General features: G+C 40.8%; 1 protein-coding gene across 15 annotated transcripts in view; it reads left to right on the top strand.

The window, feature by feature from the left end:
- Positions 1–24,227, top strand: part of Celf2 (CUGBP Elav-like family member 2) — an 821,906-nt gene that overhangs the window by 516,873 nt on the left and 280,806 nt on the right. The window contains exon 1 of one of the 15 annotated variants that reach the window (XM_032884476.1): positions 2,565–2,697. The exons of 13 other annotated variants lie outside the window; for them this stretch is intronic. In XM_032884476.1, coding sequence (XP_032740367.1) covers positions 2,660–2,697 — 38 coding nt within the window. In that variant the 5' untranslated portion in view covers positions 2,565–2,659. Of the gene's footprint in view, positions 1–2,564; positions 2,698–3,030; positions 3,212–24,227 lie in introns of those variants that run through there. One more of the 15 variants, XM_032884470.1, reaches the window with a different exon arrangement.

Here is a 24,227-nt window from a genome sequence, read left to right as displayed (position 1 = left end):
GGTTTAAAAGGGAGCTTTGTTGAGTTGTTCTGGGGTGTCCCCCCCCCTTTTTAACCAAAGCAATAAAAAGAGAAATGGAAGCTTTTCATCCAAAGCTCTTTGGCTATGTATTTTTATTTTTGGTGTTTAAGTTGATTATCAGAAGTGGACGGCGTGTATGCGCTGTGACTATGGAAGCCAAACAGACATTAAATAAACGCTGCCACTTGGCCACTTACGAATACCTGTCAAGTGGGGGAGGGCACACGTTTTGCTTCCCTGCTGCTCCCCCACCAGGTTCCTATGCAGTCATGCCATTATCTGTGTGTGTTTGCCAGCCGGGCTGTTTAAAGCCAGCCACACTCTGTAAGCCTTCCTGGATTCACAACCACCACAGTCCACGTAGTGTGGTTCTCTTTTCCTTTTGACCCTCGTTTTGCATCTAACTTCAAATGGCAAAAGCAAACGTGCTCTCAAAAGCATGCCACCCAGTAGTTGCTAAATAAGGCAATAACCTGTGCACTTGTAATTCTCTCCCTATGACCTACTTACATCCTCCTTCACCCTCCTTATAGTATGATTAAAAGCTGCTTTGAATCCACTATTGCCTCAAGGGATTTGAGGCTAGAATTTAACAAAGTGCTGAGAAGGCTTAAGTCAGTAAGAGGGCTCCCCTACAGCTTCCCCTAACTAATTCACATGCAATTAAAGAGAAAATAAATATTTTACAAGTGTGTGTGTGTGTCCACGAAGCATTTCTGCCTTATAGAATGCAGGTACACATGGAGCTTTATTCCGTAGCTGACGCCTTCTTTGTGTGTGACTGTGTGTGCTTTGGAGGCTGGCTCTGCTTTATTTTGTCTCAAATTTACTGTCCGGCCACCTCATCTCTGTGCGTTCAAGGTTTACGTAAACAGTGTGTGATGGTCAAGAACCATCAAGGTTTGTCTTCGGTTGGTTACCCAGCTAACTACTCAGAGAGATCATTTCAGAAGTAGCTGGCAATGGGCTTGGTAAGGAGGAAAAACAGCTTAGAATTAGGAGAAAGGCCTGGGTATGATTTTGATCTAATAATTCATTTTTGATGCAATTGTCTGTCAAGTGATTATAAACTGGGACCTGGCTCCTCAGAAAGGCAATGTTTAAAAATGAAAGTTAATCAACTCTTCTATCTTAACTACCCTGCAGTTAGGAGGCTAAAAGCCAGTTGAAGGAGGAAATTCTACTTAATTAAATTTGTTTGTGTGGATTTAACTGAATAGCACAGGCCTGTTACTCCATATTGCTCACTGCCCTATCTGGGTTTAAAATCGACACCTAACTATTTTCTTATAATCTCCAAGGGCAGTTCCCACTGTCACGCAGAGATTGGTGAGGAAAATGTGAATCTTTTCTTTACATCGTGTCTGATAAATTTAACTATCGTTTACTTAGCTATTTAACCATCTAGCTACCATCATCTGGGCATGCTGTCATTTGTGAGGTTAAAAAAAAAAAGCTCCTTAGTAAAATATTCTGTTAAAATAACAACAAAAGAACATAGACATACAAATTTTCAAAGAAAACCATAAAATGTATATACGTCCTATGTAAGTATGAGTATGTGTATATATGCCTCTGTGTACACATTAAGTGTATAGATATGTATTGCCTCAGAGTTCAAAACATGTCATTTGAATATAGAATAAAAATGATTTTACCACAAAAAGTAAACTATAAAGTTTCGGGTACGCCACTTATGATGTTGACTTACAACAGAAAATGAAACATACTTGCGACTACCCTGAAGAGTTTGCTGTCACCCAAATAGCCAAACCACAAGGACAATAAGCCGCGTTATCAACTACTTTCCTTGAAAACTTTTGCTGAGCATCTGCTCGCTTTCCTCTCAATTCCTCTCAGTACCCCTTCCCACAAATCTTCACTGTGACCCGAAGTGACAGGATTGGCTTTTACTGTTCGGGTTAAATAATAGGAAATGACAATTTTGCGCTCCGCTCTTTATTTATTTATTTTGGAAGCAATGGGATTTGTGACAGTTTCTCATTTTAAGGCCCGTTTCTTGCTCGGTGATGAAGTAGACACCGAAGGCAGCACCGTTGTCCTCCGATGTGTCACTCGGGCCACTGCGCCCAAAGACAGTTACTTCCTCTCTAGCAGATAGAGAGCAGCACCCCACGGCCAGCCCCACCCCGGGGAGGGGGGCGGACACGGAGGTCGCGCGCGATGCGGGTCCCCAGCGGCTTCGCTCTCCCGGTGGCCGTGGGAACCGGGCGGCGAGCGGGTCGGGGCGACCGTCGCAGCTCGGCGCGCCGGGCTCGTGGGGCCGTGCGCAGAGGCCGGGGCGAGCCGGGCGGGCGGGCCCGCAGGGGGTTAAGCGTGGAGCGGCCGCCCGGAGCTCCGCCCCCGCCCGCCGCACCTGGCGCTCGGCAGCCAGGCCGCCCGGCGCCGGCTCGCGGAGGGATTGGTGGAGCGCGCGAGGAGAGAATGTGACAAGTGCCCGCTTCGGCGGCCGCCCGGGGAGGCCGCGCGCACCTGTCCCTGCCTGTCCGCGCCGCCGCGGCCGCTCGGCGCGCACAGCCCCCCGCCGCCGCTGCCGCCGCCGCCGCCGCCTCCGCCACCGCCGCGCTGCGTGCGCCGAGAACATGACTTCTGCCTTCAAGCTGGATTTCCTCCGGACATGATGGTCGAGGGCCGCCTGCTCGTTGCTGACAGAATGAGTGGCCCAGGGCCCGAGGGGCCGCGCGGCCGAGAGTGGGGCGTCGTCTCCACAGAGGCAGCGGCCGCCTCCCCTCCGCGTCTTCTCTTCAGAGGACGCGGCTGGGACGGCGCAGGGCCGAGCGGGGCGAGCGGGCTAGCGGGCTAGCGGGCTAGCGGGCGAGCGGGCGAGCTCGGTGAGCGGCCAGCCTTCCCTGGGCGCGCTGGCGCGGGCTGGCGGGAGAGGACCCGCGAGGGTCGCGCGGCGTCCCGTGGTCCCAGGCTGGGCGCGGCGTCCTGCGGGCGGACCGGCCGGCGGGGCGCGGGGCGCCGGGTCCGGGGCGGGGCGGGCGCGTGCTGCTTTGCACGCTCGTGCCTTTAGAAATGCGGGGTGGCCCGGCGGAACAGCCTTGGCTTTCGCACTCATTTCTGAGATGGGAGAGAGGAGGACGAGCGAGAGAGAGAGAGAGAGAAGAGAGAGGGTAATTACACGCCCTTAAAACTAGCCAGGTGTACTCTCGTGCGGAAATTAGAGGTAATTTTTACGTAATCGGGATGGTTTTGTCTGATAGGTAGTCTGTGATTTAATAATTAATGTGATTCTGGTGGTTTTACGTGTCGCCAAACTAGGATCGAGCGGTTACTGGGACAAGTGGAGGGCTGGGATCCGTGAGGAGAGGAAACTATGTGTAATTTTTCTTTCTTTCTTTTTCTTTTCTTTCTTTTTTTAAAAAATCTGGCTGCTCCGTCTTGGTAGGGAAGTTTCTCTCTTTAGCTCGGAGATCTCAGTGGGATCCACTTGTATTTCAGGCATGTTATGTAAAGAAACCCTAGATAGAAAAAGGGTTGCCAGAACAAGATGGGGAAGTCTGTGTCCTCCTGAGACACGGGATGTATATAATTCTCTCGTCAAGTGAGGCATTCCATAATGTATCGGATTTAGTGGGGGAGGGTGCTGCCCTTGGTTAAGTGATGTACAAATTTTTCCTGCTGTCTGCGCTGTGAGACTTAACATCCCTGTGCTTTCTGGCACCCTATGCTACTCTTCCAAATATTCGGGCCACTACAGGCTTTATGATCCATTTCCCTGGCTTTCGCCTGTAATACTCGATTCTTTTTTCTGGTATGTTAAGTATTATGAGTTGAGAATCTTGAAAAACTCCACGGTGGCCAATTATTGACGCCCTAGAATTCAAAAAAAAAAAATCAAGTGGGAGATAAGGACGACAGAATCTGTTAAAATATGTATTGTCTTTTCAGTCGATGTTAGGGCAGCTAACTTGAGTGGACACAGTCAGGTCCACTGTCTCAGAGTTAATCAGATAACAAATTAAAATATCGAATTCCCTTTTGGCACTTTTCTCTGAAAAATTAATCTTTGTTAGTAATATTCTCGGGATGGTTTAAAGAGATCTCTATCCCGTTGTCCTCTTAAAAAATCCAAATCAATCTCTCCCCCCCCCCCCACGAGTTACTTTGCAAGTCTTCCCGTTTTTCTCTGGTTTTGTCTGATAGGTAGTCTGTGATGTGCTAGACTGTCAGGGGTGAATCAGGGCGTGGGACTAATGATTTTGAATTTATGGTCACCTGCTACATAAGTGACATAATATATCTAACTAGTGCATGCTCTATGAATTTAAAGCATTAATGGCCTCTGAAAGATGTAGTCTCTTGTCAATTAAATTATGGATTATGAAAATTTAATTCCTCCTTTTCATTTGGTAGATGAATGTGGCTTGTGTCAGACTCTTAGCTCTGACAAGAGCCTTTGTATCTCAGTCATAGAGTTTTGGATGGGTTTTTTTGTTATTAAATACGAATCTTAATATGACTTCTACTCCACTTTCCTCCCAAAAGTCCATGATTTCCAAACGATAACCTTTGGCGTCAATCCCAGATTGTTTTCAGCACTTGTCAGCTATTGCTTCAATGAACTAAGAAAAAGAAAATTCGAAAATGAGGCCGTTCTCGTTTGTTTCCAAGATAACCGTTGTGCATCCCCACAGACCTGAGAACACCGAGACATATTTTCCACAAGAGTGTGTGATTAAGTCATGTTAGAAGTCATGTTAGAGATTGTTTTTTTGGGGGGGGGTGTAGAGCTGTATGAATGAGATCATAACTTTTAAAATGCTTGAAACCCACCTAGGTGGTGTATTTTATAGCCATTTTTTTTGACATCGAAGAAGATAGCTGTATGGATTTATTGTTTGGGGGACTGGTTGTCACGGGTGGTATATTGCCATGTGGCCTAAAATGCTGTCCGCTAGATATTGGCCTGTTCATAAAAGGACTTTAAATAAAACATAGGGGCTTTTCTGGTGTTGATTTTCTAAAGCAGAGCGTATTTTCTCAATGGCGTTTCCCCACAGGAATATATTAGATAAGTTTGCAAGATGTAATATGTTTGAGTCCTCCAGGCACATGAACAAACAGCTTTTGAGATGAATTATTACGCTTGCTGGCCCCAGGAGCCATCCAGTGCTTAAAGAGCCCAGATCATTTAAGGCTCTGTAGTGATGCAGAATTGCTACAACATATGCTTCCAAGTTTGGGGATTCTAAACATTCGGTAACAAAACTGTAAAGGGAAATAAGCATTTTAAATAATATTGGCTGTTAGAGTTTTATTTTTGTGTGTTATTATAAACCATTATCCATAGCAAAGTGTAATGAAAATAGGAACTGATCTTTTAAATTCTGTTTTAAACCGGGGCATCTGGTTTTCATTGAGAATGGGAATGAGTATTTCCTCTTTGTTTTACCTCCTTAGTGATACATTTAGAGTCTCTTATCTTTGGGTTTTTTTTTTTTTTTTTTTTTTTAAACAGGACCAGTATATAAAGGCTTAGAAATAAGAAACTACAGGTGAAAATGTGGCTTGAAAATTATTAATGTCAGTCTTTTAGATTTGCAGTTACATGGCTAAGAAGAAGTTACTGATAAAATGAAATCTTATATATATACTTTTCACATTCAGCAAGTCGCCTTAAAGAAAATAAGCCATCCTGACTAGTACACTTGGGGAATTCATCTGCTTGTTGATAACAGGCAAAACTATTTTTCTGTATGTGAGTAAACTGAAAGGTGTTCCTCAGATCACTATTGTTAATGTTAGTTGATGCTAAAGCAGGTTTTGAGACCATCTCACCTGACCTCATTTTATAGGTTAAGAAACTCTTAGTGGGCAATAGGACTGGCCCCAAGAGGCAGTCATTGTTTCTGTAAAAATGAAAATGCCTGCTTAGTTAATTGCATGGCTGCTGTGTATCGGGATACTTGATTTATATGATCTCTAATATCATGGTGGGTCTAAAGGTTAGGTGGTGTTCCCGTTGTACAGGGGATGCTTAAAAGCCAAAGTTGTATCATAAAAGAGTAATGCGTCACCTATTTAGAGTCGCTATACATACTCTTGTTTCCGATTCAAACTCAGATTACTGCATATGTTTATTAGCTAACCGACAAATGAGAACATGCATTGTTTATGTTTACTAGCAAGATGAAGGTTAAGAGCACATGGGACTTCCTCCCCACCTTTTCATGGCTTTTAAAGTTTATGTAGAAAACGACAAGCTTGTGGACATTTTCCCCCAGTTCCATCATGGTCATGAAGGGAGGCTAAGGTGGAACTGAAGAGCTGCTGTGCGAGCAGACAGCTCTTTAATGAAGACTTTCAGAGCATGTGGTGGTGGGCTTCTCAGCTAACAGTGCTGACTTTAGTATCAGCGGCCTTGTGAGACTACAAGCGCTTGCCACGCAGCCTTTCAAGAATGCCAGTGTTATCTTTGATCTGGGCAGAGGTATTACTTTAATTGTTAAGTCTTGCTGTTTAATTGTAATGTGCTGGATTGAGATTGCTACAGCATCTGTTGATGAGATGCAGTGAGCTAGGAAAACAAGAGTCTTGAAAGACAAGATAAAAAGGCAATAGGATTTTCAGATATGCACCTAGTAATTAAGATCTCATGCGATGATGTTTTCTACCATGGAGTGTGTTTTCCTCCCCTAACAGCTATAATAACACTATTTGGCCTTTGAAGAGTGCAGTCTTTTTATTTTACACAAATCACCAAACTTTTTAGTTCCCTTTTAGCCGTGTGTGTGTGTGTGTGTGTGTGTGTGTGTGTGTGTGTGTGTGTGTGTTATTCCTTTTAAGTTAACACTCATTCAGTTCCCACAAAGCAGGTAATGCTATGATATGTTAAATCTGTTACACATGATTGTACATACAACTAGCACATATTAAATACAAATATTGTGCAGAAATCGAAGGAAGTGTTTAAAGGAATCTGAGGTCATTGTAAGGATTTAAAAAAAAAAAAACAAACAAAAAAGAATCACACTCCCATAAGTGTTCAACAACAATGCATAAGCATCCCTTATTAGCATTTAAATAGAAAATGTTAAACTTTCAGCATGCTTTAAGGAGCTAAATTAATAAGTCATTGCTGTGGTTTACTTCCAAGTTTGAACTTCACCCAAGTTTAGAAAGTCATTATTCCCAACTTAGAATTTTATTATTGGAAGGTTTGCTTTCTTCAGGTGAGGGACATTTTCCCCCAGGTATGGATTATGTCTTCACAAAGAGCTAGGTAGTTCTGATCACAATGTTTGTTTTACAAAACTACAGAAAGGAAGGCTTTAGAACACACTAATGGTTTCCGGTTCGTTAGCACCTCCAAATCTTCAAGCCACCCTGCCTGTTTCCACTGTGGCAGAAGTATCAAGTCACACAATGAAGCCACCTTCAGTACTGTGCTACTTGTGTGGCCGTGCAGAAAATGTGTCTTTATGTTTTCCTTAAGAAAAAGTGCTTGCTGAACCTAAGAGAAATGGAGCTGTGGGTGCGTTCCTGGAAAAACCTTTGTGGGAAACAAAAACTAATTAGAGCAGCAAATGTGGTGCTCACAGGTAATTGTAAAATAATTATTCCCCGTTAGCATCATCGCTGCTTAATTGTGCTATCCAATATCTTCCTGCTCTGAATCCAGATGTGAAAGGATAGCAGCCGCTCCCTCCTCCTCCTCCTGGGAATATGCCTTTTTCATTTAGTGCGAGCCATACACGCCTCCTAAAGGACTTGTAAAAGACAGAGGAGAGCATTTAGGGAGGGTCGGAACAGCTCCGCTCTTCCCGTTTGTCCTCCATCATGACAGAAAGTGATTACTTCAACTATTTCTATAGAAATATGATTCCACTTATGTGGCTGAAATGCCTTCTGTGAGCATGTCTGAGATTTACACGTTTTCTAGTGCTAACCCAGAGGTTTATGAACATTCTCTTTTATGAACTGCAGATCGTATATTACGTTCTGTGTTCTTCCAATACAGAGAGTGACATTTTCAGACCAGCTGACAATTTAAAATATAATGATAATAAATACGTCATCCTGTGCCTTTCAAAGTGGCATATGAGTACAGACTCAGATTCAGGTTTAATTTCAATCATTTCAGCTAGCGAAAGTCTCAGCAGACTGGGCAGCAGAATAATAAACACAGCTTTTTCTAAAAACAACCTATACATACAGACTTAGACTATGTTTAGGACACATTATAACACATCATTTTAGTTGGTTCTGTACTGTTCTTTCATTCGTATATAGCCTTAAGGTCAGATTAGTTGGAATAATCTGTACCTCCTTTAGGTCAGCATCAGGGTAGGAACCGCCCATCTGGATGGCCAGTTGACCCAGATTCCTTTTTGAGTCACAGTGCTTTTAAATGAAATGTGTGTAATGTTTTAATTTTTAAGTCCCAATAGTTATAGAAGTGTGTCTCTTCAGTGACATGGTATTTCTCTTTCTGACACAATCCCGGGGACCATGTCTGCTTTCTCCAGTAGCTGCCATTTCCTGACATTTATTTTTAGGGTTATTTAGGACTGAAAACCTTCCCAATGAATTTTACATAGTATTCAGAATGCAGTTAACCTTAGTTGATTTATATGACATAGCTTTGGACATTTTTTTTACATACTATACTGTATATATTGTACAGTCCTATACATTTTAATCTTCTATGCTAAGTCCCACATCCTATGATGTTTTACCCTAAAAGACTTAACTTTCATGCTTTTACTTGAGTTCATTAAGTTTTAAAATAGTCTTTTCCACCTTCTCCCTAAGAAAACTATCTTAGTTTATGAATCTCTTATCTCTGTCTGTAGCAAGAAAGTTAGGCCTTAGTCGTCTGATATAAAGAGACTAAGTTGACCCTGTGGGTTAAAAGAGGCAAAGACTTTATCTGCTTGACAGTGGTCAGTAGATAGAAAGTGAGTTTGTGCATATAAATATGCATTTATAAGATTCCGTTTTATTGATCAGAATACTTCACTTTCTTGAGATATCTTCCGTTTAATGGTCTTTGGGTATGAAACTTATGAACTTAGAGGTTATTACCTTTATAACTGGATTTTATCTTTTAGGAATATTTCACACATTGACCAACCATGCACTACAAATTATGATTACTGCTGTCCAAAGTTCTCAGAACTGTTTCAACCTTTGGCATAGGCCACAGATTACTTTTGGGGGGGAGGTTCATTTTGACAATTCCATTATATATTAGTTGCTAAATAGCTGGGACCTCACCAATGTAGTAACTTCTTTACCCCCTAGTGGGGTTTCAGCTACAGCTGCCACACATAAGATCTGCATGTGAGTGGGCTGGGCAGGAAATCCTAACTGTTTCTTTTCTTTCCATGTCATTAGATATGGTGTTGGCCTGACTGATTTCCTTGTGTTATACTTCTTTGGTGGCTGGCATTATTGTGTGTGTGTTATTGTGTGTGTGTGTGTGTCTGTTTGCGCGCTCACACACAACACACACACACACACACACACACACACACACACATCAGGTCACAGCTTGCAGTTGATACTGAATGCAGTTCTTAAAATTTCAACTGTTGTGCTGGGAATCCAGTGCTTACGCCGTGCATTAGGCGAAAATGACCGTTACAAGAGATTGATGAGTCTATGAGCTCCTAAGAACTCATTGGTGTAAACAAAGCTAAACACATGTGCAGAACCTCAGCTCTCTTTTCTTTTGTGGAGCTGAAGTAAGGTACTGGTGTTAGACGACAAAACATGCACTGGGTTGCAGACTGACATTTGGTTTGTCCTTGAAGTTTTTAGGAGTAAAATAGCAGACAAGGGTAAATGAACGTTTACAAAGGTAGGAGATGGGCATATAGTTACTTTTTTCTGATTGTTTATTTTGTTCTTTGCTTTCTTTTTACTTCAGCATAGACTCAGTGGGGATACAGAAGTCCATCTTTTTTTTTAAATTTGTTTTCTTGGTGCCTTTCTTTTCTTTTCCTGGTGCATATCTTTTACTTTACTCTTCTCTGAAGCCCACATGGCTTATGACCCTTTCCTGACTCTCAGAAGGGGTTACAGCCATGTCTGACATAGGTCTCAGAGTTGGTTTCTGAGAGAGAAGAACCAAGATATCTATCTCAGTCCTGGCACAGCTGCACCGTTCTGTGCACAAATCTCTGTTTTGACTTCCTGTGTTATAGAAGGGGTTGAACATACGGGTAGCGTATTTCAGAGTGATTAACTTTATGGATGCCATTGTCTTGGCCAGCTATATTTGACTAGGCTGCAGCTGTGTTTGCTTTCTCAAAATTGTCACCAGGAGACCTCCAACTGCCATTATTCACTAAGTCCATGCTAGTAACATCCTCAGGACCTGCATTGTCTAGTAGATCGTCTTTCACAGTGTTAGCTCTAGACATACACATTAGCCCTCCAAGAAGCCCAAGTAATATAAGTGCTGTTTGCTGTGGAGAACTCTCTCTCAAAATAATGTCTTAATAATAAGTTTGTCTTTCTGGTTATGCCTAGTCCTATCTACCAGGATTCTTTCTTTTCACACCACACCTATGTTTCATTGACTCCCAGTTCCTCCTTTTCTTTCATGTTTGTTTAGATGTTGATAAGTTTTCACTTCTGCTGATGGGTGATAAGCACTGGGAATGCATTTTTTTTTTTTTTTTTTTACTGGCTTCTGGTGTCTTGGAGACCTCTAACATTTTGGATTGGAGACACAAATCTTTTTATTTGATTGGTGTTAATGTCAATTTAGTGTTCTTCCTAAGAACTTAGAGATTTTTTCCCTTAATAAAAAAAACACCATAGTTCTATGGCCACAGTGGGTTTTACTTTTAAATGGAAATACCTTTCTCTTGTACTGTTTTTGCATCAGGGATGCTTGCTTTGATTTGGTAGTCTCTAGAGTCTCTTCGGCCCTGTGTGGCTAGGTATCCTTTATTTGATCTACCCAAGTCTCCTGCTGAGTTAAATTCTACTTTGGTTTATTCCAGTTTATTCCAAGTCTCAATTGCCTTGCCAAAATTTCTCAACAAGAAAGTAGGGGTGGTAAGAGCTTTTCAACTGTCACACACATTTACTGTGAGACTAATTTGGAGCAAGGGTGACAACCTAAATATTTTGTAGTTTCATAGTACTTGAAACTGACCACACATTCACCTGTTTCCTGGGAGCATCAAATATAATGGAACCTCATTATAACTGAGCTATTACTGTTTTTTATCTCAGAACATTCATATTGTGAAGTGTCAGGCAAAGAGCCATAAAACAATATTGTTCCCCTGTAAACTTTTCAGGAAATGCTCAGTCTCCAGCATAACATTATGATGACTAATTTTTTTTCATCCTCCTTCTGCATGATGGTAGAGAGATATAATACAGTTTATGTTCCAACTATGAACTTGGGCTCAGACCTCCCATTCTGGGATGAGATAATGCCAAGGCAATATTCAGTATCCTGATGTATAGGTCTGTAAAGCCCATCTCTATACTTACTGATTGAGATTGAACTTTCTTAAGATAAAAGAACCAGGTAAGCAATGTTAAGGTTGGATCTCACCTTGCACCCCTTGAGTTTTAGAAACCTAGGCATCTGATTGGAACGTGGAAGGGAAGCAGGGTAGTTTTTGCAACCCAATGGCCTCATTAGCTGCTCTGGCCACAGCACACCTGAGGAACACAGGATTAGTAGCTACAGAGTGGAAAGGCTCAAAGGGGGAGGAAAACGGTGATTTTTTTTTTTTTTTTAAATTACAGTGTGGCATATGCTGAGCCAGTGAGCATGGTATGTGAGCTGTTTGATGCAGCTGGGTGTTACCAGCTGCTGATGGACTGGAGTTCTCTCTTTGTACTTAGTAAAGAACTTCCTCCTTCTCCAGACATTGTTCATAGGCTCCTTAGAGTCCTAAGAACAGAGTCGCTGGCAATGTGAACGTTGGATCCTGATGCTACAAATCACCAGTCATGGCCATCTATCTTTTCCTCAGAAGCCAAAGCCTTAGAATGTGAACCCATTGCCTAGGAAATAGTCTTTCTAATGGGCCAGGGGAGTACTTGCTCTCTATGGTGGAGAAACTTTATAAGCTATGGAATTGACCTCACAAACACAGTCTCTCGCCTCCAAGAACAAACGTTTCCTGGGTATGGGGAGCTAGATAGGGACTTCTGCTGTCTTTTAAGTTTGTCAGGAAAGCAGAGCTAGGGCCCTGGTGGGAAACAGGCCGATCTTTAGAAAGGGGGCTGGTCGCACAGATACTGTTTCTATGTGAAGTCATCAGGTCTTTGGAATTAGCACATTTTATCAGTGTCAAAGACGTCCAATTTGCTTTAAAGGCAGATCTTCATCTGAGCCAAGATATTTTTAAAAAGCAGCTAAAGTTGGGTTATTGACAGCCAAAGAGGTTGTATTACAGCCACGTTGGTTTGCTGCCATATCTTATATATCTGCTTGGGACATCATATTTTAAATACGGATTTATTTCTAGTTCTCTTTTAGACCAGAATAGACCCAGAAGGAAACAAAGTCTAGTAGTGTCAACAAAGCTGACTCTTTGATGTTTCTTTGTTTCTTTCCATCAGCAAAACTAATTCTCTGATGTACCGTTCTTCCTTTTTTTTCTTTCTAATAACAAATTCTTTAAGGGATTGATCCTATCAATAAACTTCCAAACTTATTTATGCTCTTATTCTTTTATTCAGTTAGGATACACTATGGTTAAGCAATTAGGCCAGTGAAATTAAACAGCATATTAGAAACGAAAAAAACTGTTTTGCAGGTTAAGTGATTGGGGTTCAGCAAAATGGGAATGCACATCTTCCAGAGGCCTGAGGTCTTTTGATTGTCTCTCCCTGGAATTTAAACCTAGAGGTTGCTCTTAAGAGTTTTCAGTCCTTAGATCTTTCCTAGGCTGAAAAGAGGTAGAGTTTCCTGCAAGTGTGGATGACTATGTATGTGGATTTTGAATATTAAATAAATACAATTCTTTCTTTTTATTGACAATAGGTTTTTTCCCACTTAATATAAATGGATTAGTTTCTTCTCCCTCTACTGCCCCCACTTCCTCTCTTATCCAGATCTGCACCCCTTCTGTCTCTCATTAGAAAACAAGCTTCTAAGGAATAATAACTAAAATAAGATAGGATATAATGAAATGTAATAAGAGAAAACAAAAATAACACATAAGAATAGGACGAAACAAACAGACGGAAGAGAACCCAAGAGAAGGCCCAAGAAATGGCCCCACTCACTCACATGTTCAGGAATCCCATAAAAACCCGTCTAGAAGCCATAACATGTCCATAGAGGACATGGTGCAGAGCTGTGCCCGCCAGGCCTGTGCACGCGCTTCGGTCTTCACACGAGCCTCGCTCGTGCTGGTTTAGGGCGCCTCGTTGTCTTGCTCTCCTCCCTCCCCTCTGGCTCTCATATTCTTCACGTCTCCTTTTCTGCAGGGTTCCCTGAGCTCTGAGAGGAGGAATTTGATGGAGACATCTCATTTAGGGATGACTGTTCCAAGATTTCTCCCTCTCGTGTTAATGTCTGGCAGTGGGGTTCTCTGTTTTTGTTTCCGTCTGCTGCAGGAGGACGCATCTCTGAGTGCTGCTGAGCAAGGAAGGCAGTGATGTGTGAGTGCAGCAGCGCATCACTAGATGAAGTCATTCTATTGCTTCTCTGGGGTCATGGACTCTTAGTTTCAGGTTCTTGGTGACCACAAGCAGTATCAGGTATGGGTTCCATACCATGCAGTTGGCCTTACATTACACCAGATAATGGCTGCTTACACCCACAGACTTTGTGCCACCATTGTCCTAATATGTCTCGCATACAGGCTACCATTGTAGATCAGAGGGTTGTGACTGGGTTGGTGTTTTCATTTTCCTTTGGTGATGTGCAGAGTACCTTCCTATCTCATGTTCAGTGAGTTGGTGATGTGCAGAGTACCTTCCTATCTCATGTTCAGTGAGTTGGTGATGTGCAGAGTACCTTCCTATCTCATGTTCAGTGAGTTGGTGATGTGCAGAGTACCTTCCTATCTCATGTTCAGTGAGTTGGTGATGTGCAGAGTACCTTCCTATCTCATGTTCAGTGAGTTGTGACTGGGTATATATCACTCCAAGATGGCCCTTCGTCAGCTCTCTTTGTATTCCCTCTCTTGTTTCTTTTTCCCACCCTCACTTGATCCTCCCATTCCATCTACCCCCGTCTTTCTTTAATGACTGAGTAATACTGTGTAAATGTGCAGATGTACCACATTCTCTTTATCCATTCTTCTGCTGAAGGACATCTGGGTAGTTTTGATTTCTGCCTATTATGAACAGAGCAGCAGTGAACATGGTTGAGGAGTATGGTAGGCACAGTGACCGTTGGGTATGTGCCCAAGAGTGGAGTAGGTAGGCACAGTGACCGTTGGGTATGTGCCCAAGAGTGGAGTATGGTGGGCACAGTGACCGTTGGGTATGTGCCCAAGAGTGGAGTATGGTGGGCACAGTGACCGTTGGGTATGTGCCCAAGAGTGGAGTATGGTGGGCACAGTGACTGTTGGGTATGTGCCCAAGAGTGGTAGAGCTGTATCTTGGGGCGGAACTACCACACTGGCATCCAAGTTCGCAGTCTTACCACCAATGGCTGTGTGTTCCCCATGCTCCACATCCTCAACAGCATAAGCTGTCACTTTTTAAAATTGTAGCCATCTATCAGATGTGTAAGTTAAAATCTCAAAGTAGTTTTTGATTGGCTTTTCCCTGGTGACTAAGAATACTGAATATTGCTTCAACTGCTTCATTTGAGATCCTTCTATTTCGAATACTCATGTTTAGATCTGCACCTCATTTCTAAATTGGGTCTTTCGTTTTCTTAATATCTAGATTTTGGAATTCTTTATACATTTTGAATACTATTCCTCTATTAGATGTGTAGTTGGTAAAAAAATCTTTTGCCATTCTGTAGACTGCTACTTTATCTGAATGATATTGTCCTTTGCCATGCAGAGGCTTTTAAGTTTCTTGAGGGGCCATTTACTAATGGTTGACCTTAGTGTCTGTGCTAACCGTGTTCTATTCAGAAAGTCTTTTTCTGTGCCTCTGAGTTCAAGGTGTTTGCCACCGTTCTCTCAGGTTCAGTGTAACTGGTTCAATGTTGGGGTCTTGGATCCTTTTGGACTTCAGTTTTGTGCAGTGGTAAGTATGAATCCATTTGGAGTCATTGTGTATTTCTGGCTTCTTTATCAAAAACTAGGTGTTCGTAGGTGTGTGGATTTATGTCTGTGTCTTCAAATTGATTCCATTAATCAATGTGTCTGATTTTGTGCCACAGCATGTTTATATACTGTAGCTCTGTAGAACATGAAGTTGGGGTATTAATACTTCCCTGGGTTCTTTTGTTATTAGGATTGCTTTAGCAATTGTTGCAGTTTTGTTTTTCCATATGAAGCTGAGAATTTTCTTTTCAAGATTTGTGAAGAATTGTGTTGGAATTTTGATGGGGATTGCATTCAATCTGTAGATCGCTTTTGGTAAAATGACCATTTTTACTATATTAATCTTCTCAATCCGTACGCATGGGAGATCTTCTTGTGTCTTCTTTAATTTTTTCTTTTCAGTCTTTAAGTCTTTATCATGCAAGTCTTCCACTGCTTCGTTAGTGATATCACAAGGTATTATTTGAGGCTATTGTGAAAGGTGTTGATTTCCTGATTTCTTTCTCAGTCCATTTGTTGTTTGTAAAAAGAAAGACTATTGGTTTTTATGAGTTAATGTTATATCCTGCTTCTCTACTGAAAGTGTGTATCAGCTGTAGAGGCTCTGGTGGAAATTTTAGAGTCACTTATGTATGCTATCATATCATCTGCAAATAAAGATACTTTAACTTCTTCCTTTCCAATTTGCATTCCCTTGTTCTCTTTCAGTTGTCAGATTGTTCTAACCAAGACTTCAAGTACTGTATTGAGTAAAACGAGAGAGTGTACAGCTTTGTTTTGTTCGAGATTTTAGTGGACCTAGTTTGAGCTTCTCTCCATTTAAGTTGATGTTGTCTATGGACTTCCTTTAAATGATGTCATTATGTTTCTTTTTATCTCCAGACTCCCCAGGATATTTATCATGAAGGGGTGTTGGGTTTTCTCAGAGTCCTTTTCTGTATGTAAAGAGATGATCGTGTATTTTTTTTGTCTTTGTTTATTTATGTGGCAGATTATATTTATCAGTTTGTATATGCTGTACCATCCCTGAATATCTGGAATGAAGTCTAACTGAACACCGTGGATGATATTTTTGATGTGTTCTTGGATTCAGTTTGCAAGAATGGAGATTTTTTTTTTTTCAATCTGTGTTCATAAGGGAAATTGGTCTGTAATTCTCTTTCTTTGTTGGGTCTTTATGTAGATGGAGTATCGGGGCAACTGTGGCCTGATAAAATGAATTGGGCAATGTCCCTTCTGTTTCTGTGTTTTGAAATAATTTGAGGAGTGTTGACATTAAGTCTTCTTTGAAAGTCGGGTAGAATTCTGGGCTAAAACCACATGGCCCTGGGATTTGGGTTAGTATACTTTCAATTACTGCTTCTGTTCATTAGGGGCTACAGGTCTATTCAAATGACTTATTTGATCTTGATTTAACTTTGGTAAGTGGTATGTTTCTAGGAAATTATCTGTTTCTTTTAGATTTTCCAATTTGATGAAGCACAGGTTTTTAAAGTATGTCCTTACAATTCTCTGGATTTCCTTGCTGTATTTTATGTGTCCCCTTTAATTTCTAGTTTTGTTCATTTAGATTTTTCTCTTTCTGCCTTTTACTTAATTTGGATGAGGGTTTGTCAATCGTACTGATTTTCTCAGAGAAATTCTTTTTGTTTCTTTGATTTTTGTATTGTTGTATTAATGATTTCAGTCCTGAGTTTGTTTTTTGCCATCTGCTCCTTTTGGGTGTGATTTTGCCATTTTGTTCTGGAATTTATAAGTATGCTGTTAAGTTACTAGTATGAGTTCTCTCCATGTTTTTTTATATTGGCATTTAGAGCTATGAACTTGCCCTTTAGATCTGCCTTCATTGTATCCCATAAGTTCGGGTCTGTTGTGTATTCAATTTCATTCAGTTCTAGAAAGTCTTAGTTTCCGCCTTGATCTGTTCCCCACTCAGTAGTGAGTTGTTCAATTTTGAGTTTTCAAGCTTGCGTGGCTCCTGGTAGAGACCAGCTTTAATCCACTTGAGCTCAGATGGGAAGGGGTATTATTTCAGTTCTCTAGTATCTGCTGAGACTTGTTTTATGTCTGAGTATAGAGTTAGTATAGTATAGAGAAAGTTCTGTGAGGTGCAGGGAAGAAGGTATATTCTTTCGCGTGTGGGTGAAGTGCTCTGTGAATATCTGTTAGGTCCATCGAGTTTATAGCCTCGGTTAGGTCCAGCCCGTCGCACGTCTGTGTTTAGTTTTGGTCAGGAGGGCCTGTCTGTTGGCTAGAGTCAGGTATTGAAGTCTCCACCATCAGTGCGTGAGGATCAGTATGTGATGTAAGCTATCTTAGTGCTTCCTTTAAAAACTTGGGTGTCCTTTGGTATACAGATGCTAAGAATTGTAATGGCCTCTTAGTGGATTTGTTTGTTTTCCCTTTGAGCTTGTAGTATCCTTCCCTGTCTCTTCTGAATCATTTTGGTTTGAAGTCAGTTTTGTCAGATATTCAAATGCTATATCACTTGCATTGTAAGTCCATTTGCTCGTGATGTCTTTGTCCATCCTTTTACCCTGAGGCGATGTGTATCCTTGATGTTAAGGTGTGTTTCTTGGCTGCAGCAGAAGGATGGATTCTGTATTTGCATCTATTCTGTTAGTCTGTGTCTTTTTAATGGGGAATTGACACTCCTGATGTTGAGAGATTTCATGTGCAGGAGTGTTGACTCCTGTTATTTTGCTTGCTTGCTTGCGTGTGTGTGTGTGTGTGTGTGTGTGTGTGTGTGTGTGTGTGTGTGTCTATGTTTGTGATTTTTCTCATTTGGGATTATTTATCTTTGTGTTTTCTTGGGTGTGGCTAACCCCCTTAGGTTGGAGTTTTCTTTCTTGTGACTTCTATAGCTCTGAATTTATAGGTAGATATTGATTAAATTTGGTTTATCATCCAGTGTCTTATTTTCCCCATCTGTTGTGATGGAATGTTTTTCTGGATGTAGTAGTCTGTGGTCTCTTAGTTTCTGTAGCCCCTCTGTCCCAAGCCCTTCTGCTTTTAGAGTCTCCATTGAGAAGTCAGGTTAAATTCCAGTAGATCTGCCTTTACATGTTACTTGGTTGTGTTTCCTTGTAGCTTTACTATTCTTTCTTTTACATATGCTTAGTTTTTGGTTTTGATTATTGTGTTCTGAGGGGACTTCCTGGTCCAGCCTATTTGGTGTTCTGTATGCTGCTCTGTTAGCACTTCCATTAGGTTAGGGAAATTTTTTTCTGTGGATTTATTGAAAATATTTTCTGTCTTTCACTTGGGATTTTTCTCCCTCTTCCCTCTATTCTTATTATTCTTAGATTGATTTTTTTCAGTGTCCTAGATTTCCTGGGTGTTTTGTGCCAGGATTTCTATATTTAACTAAACACAGTTTCATAGTTTCATAGGTGCAACACTCGCGCGCCTTTTTATACTTTTCTGTAACTGCCTTTAGTCTGGAAGGCAGTAATGGTGTAGCTATGACAGCGGAAAAGGGAATATTACTGTCAAGATCTATGTGTCCGAGGTAGATTTGAAATAAAAAATACCTTAGATGCGGATCCTTTCTCTTCACTTATGGTTGTGTATTTTACCAAGCGCTTTCTCTTAAGGACTCAATTAGACACCTGGGCTTTCACTCTGAGATGTACCTCCAGCGTCCTAATGTTTGCATTGGAGTTAGATGGACGGTTGCTTTTTGGCGGGTAGGAGGAAGTGTAGCTCTGCTTCGTATGGGTTAGAAAAAAGGCCCTCAAGCGGTGTTGGTCCTATCCTCTCCTTTAGTTGGCAGTTTTACACAGGATCTTTTCTAGAGTTAGAACCATTCTTAACCTCCTCAAATAAGCCATAGAATAGTCAGTAGATTAAGTGAAATCTGAACAAGATGGACCTGTTTCATATCAGGTGTCATCCTGTTACCCTTTCATCCTCTCTGGAATATAGCTTTTCCTCAAGTGGATAACCATTTAATTGGATCCCGAGTTCCCTGGAAACCCTAAGTTTCTGTCCTTTCTTTATTACTGAATGTCTATAAGAGTTAATAGCAAAGTTAGAGAAGAGTTCATGCATGGGTAGATCCAAACTACCAGCGATTTCATAGGAAATATTAGCTTGTAGAAGGGCCTTTACACTTGGCAAGAGACAAGCTCTGTGACAACCTAAGAGGATGTGATTGGAGTGGGGTTTTCACTCCATGTGCTTATTGTATTCTTTCTACTGATGCAAACATTATCTATAATTACATTTTCAAGTGACTGAAAATTGCAGGCTTTGTTGAACAAAAATACAGCCCAAGAATGGAATGTATATCCACTCTGTCCTCATTATAGGGCTGTCAGAAATCAGACTATAAGGCCCAATACCATGGCTCTCCTCTGTGTGATACCAACTCCATTCTCTGATGTTTGAACACTTTGTCAAAATGCTGGGCTTCCAATGATGATCGTGATTGGAGGAAAATGCTATTACTCTTTTAGTGCTTCATTTGCTGTATTGTCCTCTCAGTCATCTGCTCTCGAACAGATCTTCTGTTTCCAGGATGTAAGATAGGAAACCACAGATTAGTTTAGCTTCAGGTGCAAAGGGCATTAGAGAACATTTGTTGAGGACAGATACTTTTACCTCCTGGGGAAGGTACAGTTGTATTCTTCTGACCGTATGTTGTAGTTGTAAACCCCAGCCATTGTACCACTGATTGAAAAATAAAACATTCCTATAGTGGCCCAGTGCATCGTGGGTTCTTCCCTTGTCCTTAGAATCTGGCCCTCGTACAAGAGAAACATCCTGTCTAGTTTCATACTTCAAGGTACATACTTCACACATCATTTCTAACTGCAGTGAGAATCTAAACTATTTGGATTTTTAAAAGGAAATTAAAAAAGAATTAGATATAACGTAGCTTATATTTTGTTCATTGTCCATGACTTTAAAATACATGAAATACAAAATGTGTCTTGGCTTAAAGTAGAAAAACTTACAGGAAGAAGAAATTATAATGATTTTATTGTTAATTTGTTTTTAAAGATCAAATTTACAGTCCTTTTGCTATATTATGGTACTGTAATGGACTTTCCAATCTATGCTACAGCCTAAAACTGTTGAAAACATTAAAGAAAAAAAAATACTGTGGTGGCTTTATTTCACAGGAGCAGCAAAACAGAGAAACAAGGTTGTTCAAAAAACTCACAAACTATTTCTGAGTCTTTTGTTTTTCTGACAGTTTGATGAGCAAGTTTGTTATCAAACAGAAATATTTATTGGGCCAGAATTAAATGATTGCATAGTTAGGGCTGGTGTACATACAGTAGATTCCCAATATGAAACTTGAGCTATCTTTTCAAACAAATTATAAGTTATAATATATGTTATGTTTTGAGCAGATCATTTTATAGACTACTATGAAGAGTTCCAATTACATTATATATTTTTAACATTTTGTAAAACTAGAACAAAATAAGCAGGGTTTGAATAAAAGGTTGTCTGTGTAATACAACTTACCTGCAAGGGTTTTTGTTGTTGTTGTTGTTATTCTTTTGAAATGTAAATGTCTCTTTATAGCTTTGTAAGTAAGATCTGAAAGTAAATATTCTGAGAGACAGGAAGTTTTTATAATTGCCCAGTTGTAAGATATAAGTGAGGGCAACTCCATTTGTGTGTTTCTTAAGGTTCCTCTGTGAATTACAGTCCATCAGTCTCTTCCCCTCCTCCCCTTCTTCCTTTTCCTGGATTGTTTCTCTCTAAGTATGTGAGTTCTTGATATCTTAGATTCTGTGCCAATCAGCAGAACTCATTTTAAGAAATGTAATTAGCCCAGAACTAAAGTATATTAGCCTTTAAAGTTATCTAATTTTCCAGGTTTCTTGGTTGCCTCCATAGTAGCAAGCTGATTGCACTGTGGTCTTGAAAATAAGTTCAAGTCAGAAACTACGCTGCAGACAACTGCAGTTGCTTTGCAGCTGGACAGTTGCCGTTCAGGTGGACAGCTGGAGAAGGCTCAGGAGTCACAGCTGGAGAAGGCTCAAGAGTCGGGGCTGAAGGACACTCAGGAGTCAGGGCTGACTGTTCAACTGAGGTGTCTCTTGTTCTGCTGTCCTGTGGCAACAAACTTAAGTATCTTCTGTACTGCAACTCTATTCTTTTTACATTGTTTGACAATGCTTGCCAATGAATGGATTGCTACATTTATTCCATGTGTAATACTTCACACCTTCAAGTCTCATATGGACTGGATGTTTACTGGCTTCTAGGTATTCTAAGAATTTGTAAAATGTTATTAGAATACAGGCATTAAACGGGAGAATATTCTGAGTTTTAGCCTGTGACCTACAGAAATACTTGTATCTTCTTCAGGGAGACACATAATTTATCAGGAAGATCTTCAATTTCGTTTTGTTTAAGCCATGTTAAATTAGCCCAGGGTTTTCTTGTTGAATCTTCCTAACTTTCCATAGAACCTGATTTTTTTTCAAAAGAGTAATTTCACACTTTGTGCAAAAATGCTGTACTATCTAACACATTGTATGCTAATTTAGAAAAATTAAGTTAAAAATGTGCACATGTGTTTATGTGTGAGAGAAAGAGGCAGTGTGGGGCATGCATGTGTGGTCTGCACACATGTGGGAAGACACACAGTCTGTTACTCTCTATATTATTTCCTTGAGATAGAATCTCCCACTGAACCTGGATCTAGGCTGACAGCTAGCAAACAGCATAGATCCTCCTGTTCTTCCCTGTCCTTTTAGAGCTGATGTCACAGGCCCATTCATTCAAGATCAAGCATTTTAACATTTGGTTCTCGAATTTTAGCCCCGTCCTCATCCTTGTGTGGCAAGCACCCCACCCACAAGTTATTTCCAGGTTATGCCTGTCACTCTTAAACCTACAGACCGTGTAGCATTAATATTACAGTGGCAATCAAGAGTCTTAAAAATAATTAATATCTTACTTATCAATCACCAAGACCACTGGGGAAAATATAGTGTCTCCACGACAGTGTCATGTGTGTTAGTACTTTTGTCTGGTCCATCTTTTGCTCCCTGAACTTCCTTCAGAAGAGTTCTTTAATTTACTTTGATGGTGGTTGAGAACAAGTAGGCACAGATGGCTGAGAGTAAGAGGAGGGGATAGCCACACCTTACTTGGCATTCAGTTATGACCTCCAGTTCCCTTTCACATTCTTAGCATTGAAGATACAGTGAACGTGTGGCATGCTCTGCTAGGGCAATCCCAGTTTGTCACAGTTGTACTAAGGCCATCGCTAATAGTGTACTCCTTCTGCTCTGAAAACTGACCTGGTTTGAATGATAGGCAGTGGGGCCCCATCTCAGGTGCAGTTCTGTGTCACTAGCTTTTGTGAGTATGAAGGTGTGCTGGTTGTCAAAAACAGATCCATGAGGTTAATACAAGCCTTTCTACAAAAAGGCTCAGGAAAAGAAAGTTTTGTCTTCTCTCTAATTAAACAAGCAAAGATTTGACAACCTTTCCTTTATTGTTCCTAATGTGTTACCACCCTGCAGGGCACTTTAAAATATGCCATTCCCTTAGGTTATTTTTATTCTTTAACCCAGATCCTTTGTATTGCAAATTTTTGGGAATATCTTTCTGTCAACACCCTTCCCTAGTACCTGGATCCTTGGTGAAGGACCCTGAAATAAGACTTTGAGGGAAACTTTATTGTTCAATTCAGTTAAAGTCATGAAATAACTTTTTCTCATTCTGGAAAGTTCAGATAGGAAGCTAAGATACTTCCAATGACTACCAACTCAAGCGTGACCAGAGTCAGAAACCTATCAGAGGATCCTGCCTTTGTTTGATCCCACTCTGCCCTTCCTGAAACAGCAACAGAAGAGCTCAGTTGAGGCATAATGACCCCAGGCTGCCCAGGTTTACTTTTGAATTTTAATCCCTGGGCTACTTTTTCACTCTATAATATCAAGTTATCTTTCTTGTACAGTACTAGAATTTCAGAGGATTTGCGAAATATGTGTGTTTAAAATTGATTTTCTGATTTTTACATTTATACCCAGCTGTTTGTCATTCAGTTCAGCCATCAGCGTGAGTCTCAGTGGACCGTGTAATGTGCAGCTGTAGCCAGACGTAATGTTTCCTCTCCCTAAATGTTTCTGTTAGAGGCTTAGAGAGGCTGACTAAAGACTGCTGATAACCATGTTGCCTGCATTAATTTCCCCTCTGGTGCTACACAAATCTGCTTGGCAATTTTATTTCATGACCAACAAGCAGAGCAATGCTGTGATCTCTATCCCTGGTAGGAGTGTTGACAGTGTATATCAGGTCCATCTGCATTGATAGGAAAGGTGCCTGTACAGTTAATTCAGACTGCAGGAAGCTGTCGGATCTGCATGCATAAATACACCAGAAGCAAGATTGGACCTCAGAAACATCAGCCAGGATTCAAATAATAGCCTTCACCTAGATTAAAATAAGTCCATAAATTAATTCCTTGAACAGAGAATTTTGTACAGAAAAATAATTTTATGATCATTTTTCTTTAACCTCTATAGTCAAATCTTGTTTCTAATTTGCATTTATTATTCAAATCTGTGTTTTCTTTTGTGTTTATATGATGTAGCCTTGTTTAGAAGCTACAGCTTCTACTAAATTTAATTACTTCCCTTCGAGGCTTTAAATTGAGGGCAGATTCTATTAATTGTTAATTACTTTCCTCTGCCATTTACACAGTAAAGGTCCAGTTACTAATCGAGGGTCTGTGCTGTATGGTGACAGGTAGCCTCTCCCGTCTAAATATTTACCTTCCTATGAACACATGTTTCTTATTTCTCTATCTTTTATTAATACAGTAGACAGACATTTAACTGATATATTGGCCATTATTATGATCTATTCTAGTGTCCTTACGTATTATAAATAAATAAGTGACAATTATGTTTGACTCTGTGTTGCCATCTGGTGGTATGTTGATCTCCTTTGCCCTGCCTAGGCCAATCTCCAGTGGGAAGATGGTGTCCTGAAACTATATTACATACTCAGTTTTACCCTCAGTCCCTCACTGGTGAA

The sequence above is a fragment of the Rattus rattus genome, chromosome 14 (genome assembly GCF_011064425.1).
Source record: "Rattus rattus isolate New Zealand chromosome 14, Rrattus_CSIRO_v1, whole genome shotgun sequence".
NCBI lineage: Eukaryota > Metazoa > Chordata > Mammalia > Rodentia > Muridae > Rattus > Rattus rattus.
The sequence above is the reverse complement of the archived record's forward strand: the minus strand, read 5'-3'. Positions and strand labels throughout refer to the sequence as shown.